The sequence below is a fragment of the Panthera uncia genome, assembly GCF_023721935.1.
Source record: "Panthera uncia isolate 11264 chromosome C1 unlocalized genomic scaffold, Puncia_PCG_1.0 HiC_scaffold_3, whole genome shotgun sequence".
Lineage (NCBI taxonomy): Eukaryota > Metazoa > Chordata > Mammalia > Carnivora > Felidae > Panthera > Panthera uncia.
In genome coordinates this window covers 85,809,768-85,825,687 of record NW_026057584.1, presented here as the reverse complement: position 1 = coordinate 85,825,687, position 15,920 = coordinate 85,809,768, and the positions used below count along the sequence as shown (strand labels likewise).

Genomic DNA, 15,920 nt, shown 5'->3' with positions numbered 1-15,920 from the left:
CATTAGAAGTATTTTTTTAAATTTTTTAAATGTTTATTTGTTTTTTGAAAGAGAGAGACAGAGACAGAGAGTGAGGCGGGGAGGGGCAGAGATAGAGGGAGACACAGAATCCGAAGTAGGTTCCAGGCTCTGAGCTGTCATGACAGCACAGACCCCCATGTGGGGCTTGAACCTAAGGGCTGCTAGATCACGACCAGAGCTGAAGTCAGATGCTTAACCAACTGAGCCACCCAGACATCCCTATCGTTAGAAATATTAATGTCTAGCAGGATGTGAGTCAAATATCTTATATTTTAAAAATTCAACTTTCATGTTGTTTACAAATTATTCATTAACATTGCCTCAAGCTTCAAGGAGTTTACAATTTAGTAAATAATAAAGTTTATGACTTGAATTTTTTAACTTTAACGTGCTTCTTTGTGTTTCTACGAAGTAGTATATTTTTATCAGCAAATTTTCCTTAGATATGTTGTTACTTTAAAGACTATTCTTTTAATTTTTATCATAAAATATCTTTGGCATCTATATTAAAATGCTCTGCCTAATTATAACCCATGACCGGATTGTAATATTCCCAGGCCAAAGACCATATCTGACTTATTTATCAACAGTTTTCTAGTCTTTTCACAGTCATAGATAGACAGTGAAAGTTTAATAACTCAGTGTTAAATGATTGCAGGAGTGCATGGATGGATGGATGGATGTGAATTCTGGCAGATAACTATGTGGCAATGAAAGTGAGTGTATATGAGTGTATATGAGTGTTCTTGAGGAGAAAAATAATACTCATATACAAACACAAACACTGATAATCCAAAGAGGAAAACTGAAGATTTCAATGACTTCATTTAGGAAACCATTATTGAATATCAGGCACTGAGTTAAACATGAGGCTATGATGATGAGGAACAATTAAATAGTGGCTGGTCACATGGGGTTTACTTTCCAAGAGGGGAGGTACAAATAATAAATAAATGAACATAGTAAATAAGATAATTACTTTATTTGATTATTGTTATAAAGCTAAACAAAAAATCTGCAAGATGGCACCAAACTCACTCGGGTGATCACTTTAGACAGCATAGACAGGGAAAGCTCAGGAAGAGATCTCTGATTGGGACTCAGCAACAGTGTGAAGAAGGAAGAAAAGAGCATTCTCCTGAGCATGGAGAATTCCTGATTGCCAGCAGCGAGGGTGAAGAAAAAGGAGTTATGCATCCTTTAAGGAAGTCAGTAGCTGCCCATCATGACACATTCTTTGCCTTACTTGCTTAAATATACACGTGGCTCTTAAACACAGCCAAATGTAAGAATTTCTGGGGTAATACCAGAAAAGCTTTCCAAGTGCTTCTGTACAGGACAAAAAAACAACAGCAACAATACTATTATCTTGTGGTTTCTACTGGCTAAAAACGACAGTGACAGGAAAACACCAACAACCATTGTAGAAAAAATAACACCAGTGAGAACACCACTAAATCTACTCTTTTCAACAATCTTAACAAAGAAAATAACCAGAATCATGTTATATATACCCAAATCACTTTAATCCCCCTCAGAAATAAATATATATTAAATATTCATTTGTATGCATCAAAAATTCTTCAACTCAAATTGATCCAAATAGGGTATCATTTAAGGAAAATTATAACCATAAGTCTCCCCTCCACCCCCGCCAACAGTTCAATCAACCAGTTAAGTAGTCATCTACTAAATGTGGTCCTCAGACAGGTAGCATCGTCAACATCTCCCAGGGTTTTTCAGAAATGCAGAATTCCAAGCCACTCCAGACCTACTGAATCAGATTCTGCATTCTGACAACTTCTCGGGTGATTTGACTACACAATAAAGTTTGAGAACTTCTTGAGCACTAATTTATGTGCCCAATCCCATGCTAGGTACTAGAGTACATAGAAGCAATACAAAATTACCAGGGTTTAACTTTTTTCAGCAAGATCTAAATGGTTATAACTGGAAAAAAGCAAAAAAAAAAAAAAAAAAAAAAAAAGAAAAAAGAAATCTAATAGTTTTTGGAGACTTTAATTTGAATTTGCATGTGAGTCACAGTTCTAAGTCTGGCTACTAACTCTGATCCATAACATGAGATTCTCTGATCAGTTTGTTTCCAAATATGCAAACTCACGTAAGGGTAACATAATACAACCCATCAGCCCTCAATATATAGCCAGATTCCCACCATTATTTTGAGCCTAGAGCCTAGATTATAGTAAATAGCTTCCTAATTGATTTCTTGCTTCCGTATTTGCCCCTATTATAGTTTATGTTCCAATAAGTTGTTAAACTCAGTGACTTTTCACTTTTTTTTAAACAAATATTTTTATTTTTTTAAGTAAACTCTGCCCCCGATGTGGGGCTCAAGCTCACAACCCTGAGATCAAGAGTTACATGTTCTACCAACTGAACCAGCCAGGCATCACAAAAACTCAGTGACTTTTTAAAGACCTTAGGCTTGGGGGACCTGGGTGGCTCAGTTGGTTGAGCATCTGACTTCGGCTCAGGTCATGAGCTTGCCATTTGTGAGTTCAAGCCCCGTACCGGGCTCTGTGCTGACAGCTTGGAGCCTGGACCCTGCTTCAGATTCTGTGTCCCCCTCTCTCTCCACCCCACCCCTGCTTGTGCTCTGTCTCTCTCTGTCTTTCAAAAATGAAACATAAAAAGGTTTTTTAAAGACCTCTCCCCTCTCAAATTGATCTTACATAATTACAGTATATGTACTCTATATGTACTTATGATCTTACAGTGTATGTACTTATGGTGTCTGCTCAAATGGTAATGCTTTGAATACCTTTTTCTTGGACACTTCATTTAAACTAGATGTTTCATCCACCTCTCTCTCTTTTTCTCTCATTCTCTCTCCAGCTGTATCTTGCACTTTTCTTTATGGTTGTCATCACTTTCTCTAAGCACGTTGTAACATTTTATTAACTACTTTGTTGTTCATGTTCACACTGTAATATAAAATTCAGAAGTCAGGGATTTTGTTTTTCATGTCCACCAGTGTTCAGATGAATGCCATATAAATAATAGAGGCAGAATAAAGAGTTCTTGAGTGAATGTTGAATGAAATCAGTATTCTAGGATGTTGATAGTTGTGGTTATATCATTATCAGAAATATTGAGCACCTAACATATGTCACTGTGGTAGATTATAAAGAATGACATATCAAACATGATATGCCTACTGGAGACATACAATACAGTCGACTTATAAATAAATGAATAAAAATGAGGCATATAGTACACAAAAGAAATTCTTCAGGGAGTTAAATCCTGAAATTCTTCAGGAATTAAAAGGTGAGTCCAGTGGCAGGAAATTGAAGAAAGAAGACCATTTTGGTAAGTAAATAATCTGGTAATGGCATTTTCAGAAGCGTAAGTGGCAAGCTTTAGGGTTGAAATAGATGAAGCATTATTCATGAACCTGTAAAAGTACCTCTGAAACCCATAGTTAGAAAGATAATCAGTGACCAGTTTATGGTAGCTTCACCACCTAAACTAAGGTATTTGTATTTTATTCTGTGGACTTAATTTTATTTTTTGAGAAAACAGTCATGTATTCAGAAGGATGATTTAGGAGGATTCATGCAAAGCTATTTTGGAGGATGAACTGGGTTGGGAAGAGGCTGCACAGAGAGACAGCTGGCTAGGGGATTCCAAATCATACATGGAAAGTAGCAGAGGTTAAGGAGTGACATTAGGAATGATAAGGTATTAAAGCTAGTCAAGGATCTATTAATTGTTAGAAGAGCACACAACAAGGAAAAATACTATATAAGTAATTACTATCATCATCATCTTCATCACTGTTACCACACATAAAACCATCACAAACCTTTCCCCCAATCAGAACGACAAGGACACTAACATAAGATGTGTAGAAAACAATTCCTCCAGAGATAAGGATATCATTTTCTGGTGATATAAAACGCAAATCAGTGGGCTGACTTTTAAAGTGACAGTTCTGGCAATTAGAAATATGAAAATGGGAGTTCATTTTCATCTTCTCAGAAAAAGCCATAACCTCACTTCCAGATAAAGGGCTTTTTTTTCCCACCCCCAAAGAGTCAACACAAAAGATGAGTTTTTCTTCTATTGCAAAGTGCCTTTTGTTTGTTTGCTAGATGGGAAACCCTTTATACATTCTTCATTGTTTCCTCTTTATAAACAACAATTTTCTTTACCAAAACTGAGCATATTAAAATTGACCTGAAAGAATGATGAGTGTTAAATGAAAAAATATAAGCTAAGACTCTATCTTCATGCTGGGGTAGGACCTTAATAAATATTTGTTGTCCTCTCTTCCCCGCCAGCACCTTGTATGGTATCTTGACAATGTTAATTCTCAATAATTGCTTATCAAATAAATGAACATTACTAAATTTGCATTAAGCATTGAACTTTTAAGCCATTGACCAATACACATGCAAATGCCCAGATGCAATGTCTTCATACGAATATCTTCTAGTGTTGAACCTCAGTGGTGAACTTGACATTTTTTCTTAGTCTCTCTAATCCACAAATTTCCTGTGTACTTGGGAAAAAGTTATTTTCTTTTCCCCACAATATTCAAGTTAATACAATGTCCTCAATGCTTTATCTCTGGCCCACAATTTATTTACTATGATATGTCTTTTGATGCTTTTGTATTGATTGCTCTATTTCCTTTTTTGTTGTTGTTGTTGTCCCTCTTATGCCCTTCTTAGGCAACATGACAGTTTTTCTTTACTGGGTCCCACTTTTATTTTATCAAATGCTGTTAATTTGTATTTTAAAAATTTATTTATAAAAGTATAAATTCTTGGTCCCATATTCTATTACCTTAAACCATTTACTCTCTGCTATATATACATCTTTCCTAGTTTTTCTACAAAACTCGTTTCCGACCTACTCCATAAAAATATTCCTATCTCTGCAGTTTGTTGTCCAAATTATTATATTCCTAACTGGATTAGAAAACTCATCTTTATGGGGCCTTTTATGTGTTCTGTGCACTTATGGTTTTCTGTAAACAAAAATAATAAATAACAGGTGGGTAGCTAAATATATAACTCACTGGGAATCAAGCATTTCAAGAGGAGGAAAGGGCTATGTCAGAAACAGTCTACATAGATTACACTGAGTCCAGTAGAAACATAAATGATGCTCAGCCGTCACTTTTAATAGACTAAAACCTGTTATTTTATAGTCATTAAAAAGTAAACATTTTTACTTATCTTCCAAATTTTTTCAGAAATGTATCGTAATAAGTATTATAACTATGCTTTTTGTAGCACCAAACGTGAAATCTCTCTTCTGTCTCATCATTACTCCCCTTCTTGGTAGACAGATGAAACCAATGAAGGATGATTAAAACTGTGTAGGTCATCACCAAAACGTAGAAGTTTCTAATGTAAAATAAATAATCTGCTTAGAGTTTCTAACTGTAGCGATCCCCTCTTCCCATATCCTCCCTCCTATCAGACAAAGGAAGGACCGAGTGGCGGTGGGCTGGAGCTGACTGCAGAACTGATCATGTCCATCTCAGTTCCACATCTCCTAGTGTCACGTTGTTAGCTTGCAGTGGCCTGTGGTGGGAGTATGCATACTATGGAAATCGGACTTTTCCCGAGATCCTATGGTAGACATTCATTAACACAGTCCTGGGGCAAGGCCTGGAAATCTGTGGCAAAAATATGTTGGAAATGGGGCACCTGGGTGGCTCAGTCAGTTAAGAGTCTGACTTTGGCTCAGGTCATGATCTCGCGGTCCGTGGGTTTAAGCCCTACATTGGACTCTGTTCTGACAGCTCAGAGCCTGGAGCCTGCTTCAGATTCTCTCTCTCTCTCTCTCTCTCTCTTTCTCTCTCTCTCTCTCTCTCTCTGTTCCTCCCGTGCTCTCTCTCTCTCTCTCAAAAATAAAATAAAACATTAAAATTTTTTTAAAAAATATGCTAGAAATTACTTCATTTCAAGCTTAGAGGGTAATCCCTGAGAAGGAGCAGTAATAGGGAAGGCAGACCCTGGAATCTGACCAGGCGGAGCAGAATTCAGGGATTAATCAAGAAGATGCTATTCTGGGAGAAAAAATCAGAACAGAGTTAAAGGTGAGACTAGGCAGGGAAATCTGGGGAAGTTCTCTGAGCAGAAAAATGGGGAGGTGCACATTCTTTTGTATCTGACAGTTGCAGTCTCTTAAGGGAATGAAGGGGGTGGGGATGGTGGGGTTGGGCTTAAAGGCTCTAAGGTGAATGGGCTACAGCTTTAAACAAAAGGGATTTTTTTTTTTAGGGTTATAATAAGAGGAAGCAAGGCTCTGGACAAGTAACAGATGTACCTGGTGAGACTGGCTTGCTGTACCTCAGTGCAGCCCTATCTTCTGGCACAAAGCCTTTGCATGGGGCCCAACAGCCTTGGCTCCCTTCAGGACAAAGCCACAGCCACAGCCCTAGGTAGGAAGGTACAGCCCTGGGTTCCCGGAATGCCTCGTTCCGGCTCTAGAGGCCCACTAACTTTTTCCTGGAGAAGGACGAGGTCTCAGAAGGAAGGTTTTGTGTACTCAGAGAAGAGGAAAAAGGCCTCAGAGCACCCAAACCAGAATGCTCAAGTTTATACAAAATGTATAAACACATGCTCATGTCAAGTGCCTCAGTCCAACATTAATTCATGGGAAGGATAGAGCTCTTTAGGTTGTGAGTGACACAAGCTCAACTCAAACTTGTGTGAGCAGAAAAAGGAATGGGCTGATTTGCCTCTCCCCTCTTTTGTTGCCCATTGGAATTGTTTCTAAAAAGATTTTTCTCTCACAGAGTGTTCACAGTGATGTGCGCATCTGCATTCAGGTAATCAGCCCAGGAAAGATTGCCTATTGCCCAAGACTTCAGGCAAAAAGTCCTCAGGCGGGTTCTCATTGGCTTGGCTGTGGTCATGTGCCCTTCCCTGAACCAACAACCATGGGCAGAGAAATGAAATTTTCTCCTGACCAGGAGTTGGTGCCCACGTATGGATAAAGGGTAAGACCCCATGAGCTGAGGGGGAAAGTTGTTTTCCCCAAATGAAGAGGTACAGACTAGATGTAGAGGCACATCCATTACAGTTGTCTTCTTATTAGAGTTGCAGGGAACTTAGTGATAGCTTCTGAGAGTAGATAAAAGCTTAATTATAATCACTCTATCTAGGACATTGCTTCCTCTCTTGCTACTGTTTTATGAGCTCATTTTCATTTTTCCCAAACTCTATACCTTCTAAAATTTCTCTCTCCTGCATGTATGCCCTACTCCTTATTTCTCCATTCTTGGTGTAGTTCCAGACAGGCTGCTCAACCCCTCTGTGCCATGCGCACCCTCCTCTCGGCTTCCAGATCTGTACCAGGGTTGGGCTTTTTTGGTAGCTGGTCCCCTATGCAATTTGTTTCCATCAGACTGGCTGAAGTGCTTAGGAGAGGCCGTGTTGCTTCTGCCAAGAAAATCCATTGTTTAAGTGAGAAGGGGCTGCTTTAAGCAGACAGAATTATTATTCATTTTTATTCATAACTTTGAAATTTTAATCAAAGACTAGGTTATATACTCTAACTTTCTATAGCCCACATTAGATAACTTGTAAAACGAATAGTCCAGATATGATAGAATAGTGATTATTTAATCTGAAAATGCAATTATGGACTTTGCGCTAAATATAGGAATACAGCATAATAATACCATAATATAATAGGAATGTTATTCTTAGTAAATAATAGTAAATAATTACAAAATTAAACAGTTTCATTTAGTTAGAATTTTGAGGACCAAATAAGTTTTGCAACTTCCCCATTTAAAACTATAAAGTTGCCTGATGAAAAAAGGGCAGCACTACCATGGACAGAATGACCCCAAACCTGGACTGATTATTGCTGTCACTGAAGGGTGTGTTTCCTTTCTGCTGGAGCTTCCTGATACTTGTGTGTGACACTGGCATAGAGGAGGAGGAGGAATTCATTTGTGAAATGTTTGTTCTGATAACTGGAAGAATGACCACGGTGCAGGTTTCATGTTATTATAAGTATGAAACATGTTTCTGTATGCAACAATATAAAAATAATTCCTTATCTTTTAATGTTCATACCTCTAGTCATTAGCCAACTTATTGTCTATCTTAGATTAATGAATATCAGCTAACTTTGGAAATAGTATTTGCTGCTATAAAGGTAAAAGACTTTGCTCATTGCCCCTCCCCTGGCTGTACTTCCCGGTTTGCCGGGGATTCTCTTTGGTCGATTCCTGTTTTCCCAGTGTAAGTTTAAATGTACCTCCTTGCACTCCATAAAGTGCTTCAGTTCAGAGAATGTAAATAAGCTAAGTTTATGGTACATATGAGGATTATTTTTGTTTTGAAATGATGGAATGCTTGCCAAAAACAGTGGATTGGGTAATGAATGGGGTTATAAAAATAGCTTTCTTCAGAAATCTTTAACATTTGATGAAGCTAGAGATGTACATCGCCCTGAGATGGCTGAGAGAGGGTTTATGAATATACGAATCGACTGGTACTTGATGATCACTTTTACTCAGCATGCAAAACTGCAAACATCTTAGACAGGAATGAAATGTCCACCAGTGTAAGGAAATTTATCTTAAGATTGGAAATCAGTCTTATCTCAGAAATGATTTTCTGTTTTATTTTCTAATTAGAAAAATTCTAGACACACAGACAATGGGCCATATATCAATAAATTGCAGATCTTTAAGGCTTCCTGAAAATGCTTTATCGTTTCCATTGGAAAAGGTATATGAAGAAACAGAAGCACAGAGGAGAAGCCAAAGCCATGTGCTATGTCATCGGAGCTATCGGGGGTTCAAATCTCAGCTCTACCAGTTATTAGTTCAGACTATGTCTCTTTGATTTTAAATTGCGTTATTAACGTACTGTGTCTGCATAGAAACACACACACACATAACATTACAGGGAAAACACAGATTAGCATGTGGTCATTTCTTTCCTTAGTTATAACATTCACTCAGGTTAATGTTTGTCTGTCTTGTAGTTTGTTTTCCTAGCATATTTTCTTCTTGGTTGGAATTACAACGCAATCTGTGTGGACTGGGGAAATGCTCTATGGCTTTCTTTCAGTGTTTACATACTTAATTCCTGAGGTGAAATACCTGCTAAAATGATTCATGTTTGCCTTTGATGGACAGCCACCAATGTAGCAAGTCTAAGATATTCTCCATGGCAGAAATACTTATTACTTTGCAACCTAATACTTATTTGTGTTGCCTTTTAGTGAGGAAGTGCAGGGAGGGTAAAACTGAATCTGTTAGTGCAGGTTTAAACATTCACTGATACTTTTTTTTTCTGTATTGTATAAGCTTAGCTGGGCAAAATCTATACATTGGTTTTGAAGCCATATTCTTATGTTCAGTGTGAATGCTGGTCCATTATGTAAATATGAATTTTTAAGCAATGTAGCATTTCATCAAACTAACAGGGCACTTGATTTTCTTTCATCCATATAAAAACAATTAGGAAAAAATGCCACTTATCTTAAATAGTATTTGTCAGATTTTCTTCATCAAACTTGGTAAATATAGATCTCTTGACATTTTGATGAATTTTCATCGCTCTGTGGTAAACCTAAGTGACTAGGCTGTGGCCCGTGAACAGCTTTTGTTTCTATGTGACATTAAAATGTATTTTTTTTAAACATGATTATAATGAATATTCAAAATTAGATTCATTCTCCAGCATATGCACAATAGGTCAGAAGTCGTGGCTGGAGAAGAACACTTACTAGTCACTCTCGAGGTCTTATTATTTCTTATGAATCTCATCTTTTTACATGGTTCAGAGATATAACTATCAAAGAGGAAAGACAGCTAAATATATGCCAGTTTCAGATTACCTAGACACTTTGAAAATTCATTTCACATGTGGTTAAGTTAAAAGTTGGTGTATCTCCCTCGCTGTATATTGTCTTGACTCAAAATTTCTTGGACCGTATGTTCAAAACAGCTTGAAAAAGACATTATAAATGAAGAATAATCAGTTACCATAGTTCAGAGCATTTTCTTCAAATGCTCTTCAATTTCTGGTTCCAGCAGAATTTTATTTACTCAAATATAAATCTTTTTTTTTTAATACTCCAGAGCCTCATCCTCAACAGAACACCTCATTTTAGTACAATTGTTTTTATATTCTGTCACAGGGTGATGATGATAAATGGAAAATGATTAAGTATATTGTTTGTCAGTTTTCTTCTTTCACAATTCAATAAATATTCCCAGAGTCCTCCCTTGTCACCTTACTTGTAATGATTACCAAGTGGAAGATATGCTTTAAAGTCAAGGACGAAATCTAGTTTTTATTTTGGTTGTTCTTCTTTGCCAAAAATATAAAATATGAATTCAAACTTTGGATGCCTACAAACCAGGTTAATTACTGAGGTATATTAAATCTTTTATTTGGGGACCTTGAGCTATCGAATACTTACATGAGTAAAAAAAACACTTTGAGCTTTTAATTCAGTGGGAGGTGTATCTGTAATTCATTGAGGGGCATATTCATAATGTAATTCTTTTATGTTGGCTGTACTTTTAAGGTTTAAATCACTGGTTTACACATGTGGTGCACTTATTCAATGAAAATTTATTACATTTACTAGTTATTAAACACCAACAACAATAACTAACAAGAATGATGACAAACCAAAAAAAGGAAAATAAAAGCAAATTCTTTTCCTAAATATTACCCACACTGGCTTTTGTGTTCCCTGAAATCCTCCCCCCACCCCCTGTTTTTTTACTTTTGTGGTATTATATTATAAAATTTCTCAGTTGAAAAACTAATTTTATTACTTGTCTGTTTACTTCTAAACTTCCTTGTTCAGAATAGTCTTAAAGTCACACATTTATTGTATCAAATACAATAAGGCAATAAATTACAGATATTTAACCAAGAAGAGAATATCACTGTGGAACTTATGATTTGCATGACCTACATTTTTATGGCATTTTATGGCTTTCAGAGTCCTTTTCTCATTTACTATTTTTCTTACTATATTCTTTCTATGATCGTGCAATTCAAAAACAATCCAAAAATGTGATTTCTTACTTGTTGATTAACACTAATGAAGTAAGTATTTTTGTTGTTTCTACAAGAGAGAAAGTGGTGTTTCAGAGACTTCAGATAACTTACCCAAAGACAAGGCTACTCAACGACACATCTGGAACCCCATCTTGTCTGCCTGCCTCTACTGTGTGCTACAAAGAATGGTGAATAGCTTTATAAGCTGAAGCTCTGATTCCTGTGCACTCAGCCAAACCTTTGTATCTTTCAGGCTGCAGCCTACTTCTCTTCTTTAATGGGACCCCTCCAACAATTAAACCTATTTCAAATGATCAGTTTTCTGAGTTATTGTATTTGCCCTCATTTGACATGTAATCATAGATTATTTTCCAATATTATTTATTTATGAATGTATACATTCCTGACTTCTCTCTCGTATGATATTTAAGTAAAAGCAACTTATTCATGTATGGCACACACTTGTTAGCTCTAAAATTGCCCTTGATTTCTGCATGATACAACCTTTCCCTCACCAGTGTTTAAGCAATAACTTTAGTATGATTGGTAAGTTATGGTAGATGAATTCTAAGAGGGCTCCCAAGATCTCCACCCTCTGGTCTTACACCCATGGCTAGGTTACATTATATGGTAAAGATAATGGTGTTTTACTCCCTTGATTTGGTTATGTTTTATGGAAATGGTGAACAGATTTTTCAGGAGTACTTAAGATCTCAGACCAGTTGACTTTAATACAAAAGGAGATAATCACGGGTGGGTCTTATTTAATTAGGTGAGCCCTTTAAAAGAGGTTCTAGAGGTGGGTGAGAATCTACTGGCCTTGTAGAAGCAAACAGCTGTGTTTTGAATTGTGTATGGGAGAGGAATGGTCTCTAGGAAGTAGGGGCCTTAGCTCTATAACTGTCAGGAAGTGAATTCTGCTAACAACCACATGAGCTTGAAAGAGAACCCCTGAGCCTCAGAAGGGATAGTAATCTTACCTGACACCTTGATTACAACCTGTGCTATCCTGAATAGAGGGCTCAACTAAGCTGTGCCTGAACTCCTGACCCATGGAAACTGTGAATTAAGAAATGTATTTTGTTTTGAGCTGCTAAGTTGAGACAATTTGTCACATTGTCATAGAAAACCAATACATAATGCTATGTCTAATATTAAATAAAACTTGTTAATTTATACAGAAATTATATAGATGCATATATATCCATATATATCTATATATATCTCATACATATCATGTATGTACACATACACACACACACACAACACATGCCTAGCTCAGCAGCAACATCTTTACCTTAGAGTTTTAATTGCAAAACTTTCACCAAAGTTGTGGAACGACTCTAAAAAAGTTATGAGAAAACGTATTTTAAAGGAAATTGCCTGGTGATTAAGAATAATTTCAGGGAAAAAAAACAAAGGTGACATTAAACTTAAAAGATTAGTGTCTGTCGAAAGTAAAAGAGAAGAATTTAAGTAAAAACTGGCCTAGAAGACCTATAGAGTATAAATAATGTAGTGTAATGTTAATATTTCAATGCCCCTGCTTGAGGATGTTTATGAATATATCTTTCTACCATGCTACCATTTTTTCATCAAATTTTAATGTATAAAATAAATTTGCATAATAGAAATAAAATTCTCAAGTATAACTGTATAAGACAAATATATGACATATCCATAGTCAGAAATGTGTTAAATTTAGAAGTATTTCATAAGTAGCTATGTGTGATTCCTAAGTTCCTGTCACTTTACAGTTGAATAAAGTGTATTTGGTAGGTTTTCGGGGACATTGTGTAAGGGCAAAGAAACCTAGTGAATGAATCATGCCTTCAGAGTTTTGTAGTAGCATATGCACAATATTACTACGTGCTTTATGCAATTTCTACATATTACCCAAATGGAATTATGATTTTTTTCTAATTCAATTTGTCTTCAAGGTTTTATTTCTCCATCAATGATATATTGGAAAACTCCTCTAGGCAATAAATACACCCAGGATGAGTTGTAATTTTCCATTTCTAAAGTAATATGTTTGGTAACTGTCAATGTCCCCAGATCAATGTGGGTGTGTCCACAGGGAAAGTATTTATTTGCACATTAAACATAAGAAGCCTACATTATATACATACTCTTTATTTTTCCTTATGAGGATGTTCAAGTAGCTACTGCTAAACTAATGTCACTTTCTCCCTAGAGAATATCATTTCTTTGGTTTGAGTTGTAAGTTGATATCCTCATTCTGCCCTTAATTAGAGATGGGTCTTTGAGTTGCGCATACATTCATTTCCTTCAGCTCCACAGGAGAGAAATTATGATTGCAGGAGAGGTCGCTAGGAGGAGCAGATCCATATGAAAGAGCTTTGCCAACTACAAACCCATTCACAAACCAGAGCTGTCTGTCTGTGACATGATTTAGTACATCGCAACGAACATATATTCTCCCCATGGGATCTATAGTTTAGCAATATATTTTTCATTATGTTCTATTACTGGTCATTGTACACTGATTGACTTGAAGATCCCTTGGTGAAGCCTCCTTGCTTCTCCTCTTCCCAACCTTTCGGTTTTGTAAAATACCATACCTTCCTCAGACCACTAGGGGACCAAGGACCTATTTATTTCTATGCCGGTACTTAACTATATTTGTCTCTGAGGCTAGCTTGTTGACTCTTCGGAGCAGGAACAGTGGCTTGTGTGTTATTTATTTTGTCAAAATCCAGCAGAGCACATGATGCGTAGTAATCACTCAATAAAAAGGTTTTGATTTCCCTTTGATAATGCTATTATGAACAAATGAATAAATAATAAAATTTTTAACAGTCATATCTAAGCAGGGCCTATGTAGAGATGTCTCCTCTCACAGTCATTGAGCTAAACTTTCTGAGAGGCCTGTTGTTGATACTAAAACAATAACAACACAAATACCTTCAAGAACTCCATGAGCAAAGAGTGTGAAATGAGTAGCCAGTACAGAAAGGCTAAGATTGTCTCTTGTTGTAAAAAGAGAGACAACTGGATATTTTTGCAGTAGGGGAAGAGTTAATACCATTTCTTAAATCTGACCTTAGGTTTTAATTGTGATTCTAATGTTAATCATTATTAGGCATAAGCCTCACACCTCATAAATTTATTCAGTCTGTTTCCACTATCCAGAGCCATGTTAAATAAAGAACAGTTTCACAAAGCATACATTTCTAGAATCCTTTCTGCACTTTTCTCCAATTATGTTTCTTGTCATACAAGCTACCTTTCATGAGCTGTCTGTCATGAAGCTCGAAATATAATAATGCAGATGTTTAAGTCAATAAATGACCCATCTCTCTTTTCAGTCAACCTGATGTACAAATAAAATTGTACCCCCCCTCCGATTTATATCATGTTTAGATCACAATATCAATTGAAACAAAGAAATGGATGTTCTAGGAACTAGGAGTACAAATACATTATTTCTTCTTGCTTAAATAAGGGAACTAATAATAATGTGACTTTGTTGCCTACCCACTAACAGCAGCCTGTAATAAATAGAAAAAAAAGTCTTCATCTGGTTGTCTTGATGGTGAGATATAACTGGCTTTCATAAGGCTAGAGGTACAAATGTCCTCATATTTTAAAAATGTGTGATAAGATTTGTATCTCTTGTGTATTTCAGCTGAGGTATTTTGTGTTTTATATTGTATCCAATAGGCCTATTCAGAAATGAAGAGTATAGGAGGAAAAGGTGAACATCACTTCATAACAAGGCATTGAGATAAACTCTCCAAAATTATGAACTCTTCCAAATGCATATGACCTTTTTATTCGTTGCTTTTTCTATTCAAATACCAAAGTGCTTCAAGTGGCTTTGATGACATACTTAGGAATTCAGGCAAGCACTCACCTTTGGCTTTCAGAGGTTGTGCAGATTGCTTTTATTAGTTTGGCTGGAAACGAAGGGCCAGGAGTGTGTTGCAGATATATCATAACACCTTAAAACAATTTCCTACATTGTCCTTAGCTACTTTGCCCAAACTTGCTGGAATTCTCCACCCAAACTTCAGGCAATGATAAGAATAAGTGTCAAATATTATTAGTTCTGGAGTATAACTACTAATTTTGGTTTCGAATGCACAGTACATATAAAAACCTTGGAACATTTCCAGTTATCTTCACTATCATTTAGTCCTTTAAACCCAGAACAGACATTTAAAAATGAAAAAAAAAAGAAAAAAAAAGAAAAAAGTATACCATTATATTGAGGCGGCAGACGCAAGTTAGCATTATCAGAAGATGAATACTTGTAGCCTTCACTGGCAACCTGAGCAGATATAGTCTGTGTAATTAGATAAGGGAGCAGTTTAAAAAATAAAATTACAACATCTTGGGCAATCCTTTGTGAATAATGAAGTAAGCAGGAGAGAGATGAGAAAAAGTCCAAACGTGATTAGCGGTTGCTCTTCATGAGAAATTTTCTCCACCTCTAATTTGACTCTTCTGAAAAGCTTTAATGAATACTTTCCTCGGTGATACTGTTTGTTGTTTTAAATATCATCATGGACTCTGCAATGTTATTACCAGATGAAGACGACACATTGGCGAACTTTATAAAATACCAAGCGGCTCTTGGCATGATATGTCTATGTTAACTTATTTAAACCAGTCTTGGTCTCTTTTGCATGAACGTTAAGGTTATCACAATTCCAAAAAGAAACTGAAATTTTCAGAGACTTGCTTTGTGAAGAAAAAGACTTTGAAGGCAGAGGAAATATTAGGACATGGAGCAAAGTGACAGACAAGGTAGTTTAACTTGTTGGTGTGTTTGCTGAAACTCAAAAGTAAATATACTAGAGCTGAAAGTGTTCCATTTTTATCCGCCTGCCGCAGTAA

At 36.3% G+C, this 15,920-nt stretch overlaps 1 protein-coding gene across 4 annotated transcripts in view; it reads left to right on the top strand.

Moving 5' to 3' along the window:
• LOC125911902 (rho GTPase-activating protein 15-like) overlaps positions 1–14,423 on the top strand; it is a 208,385-nt gene extending 193,962 nt beyond the window's left edge. For 3 of the 4 annotated variants that reach the window (XM_049616176.1, XM_049616172.1, XM_049616174.1), the window contains 2 exons: positions 6,288–6,448; positions 6,806–11,098. In XM_049616176.1, the coding sequence (XP_049472133.1) occupies positions 6,288–6,448; positions 6,806–6,842 (198 nt within the window). In that variant the 3' untranslated portion in view covers positions 6,843–11,098. Of the gene's footprint in view, positions 1–6,287; positions 6,449–6,805; positions 11,099–11,128 lie in introns of those variants that run through there. The other variant, XM_049616175.1, reaches the window with a different exon arrangement.
• The last annotated feature ends 1,497 nt before the right edge of the window (positions 14,424–15,920 follow it).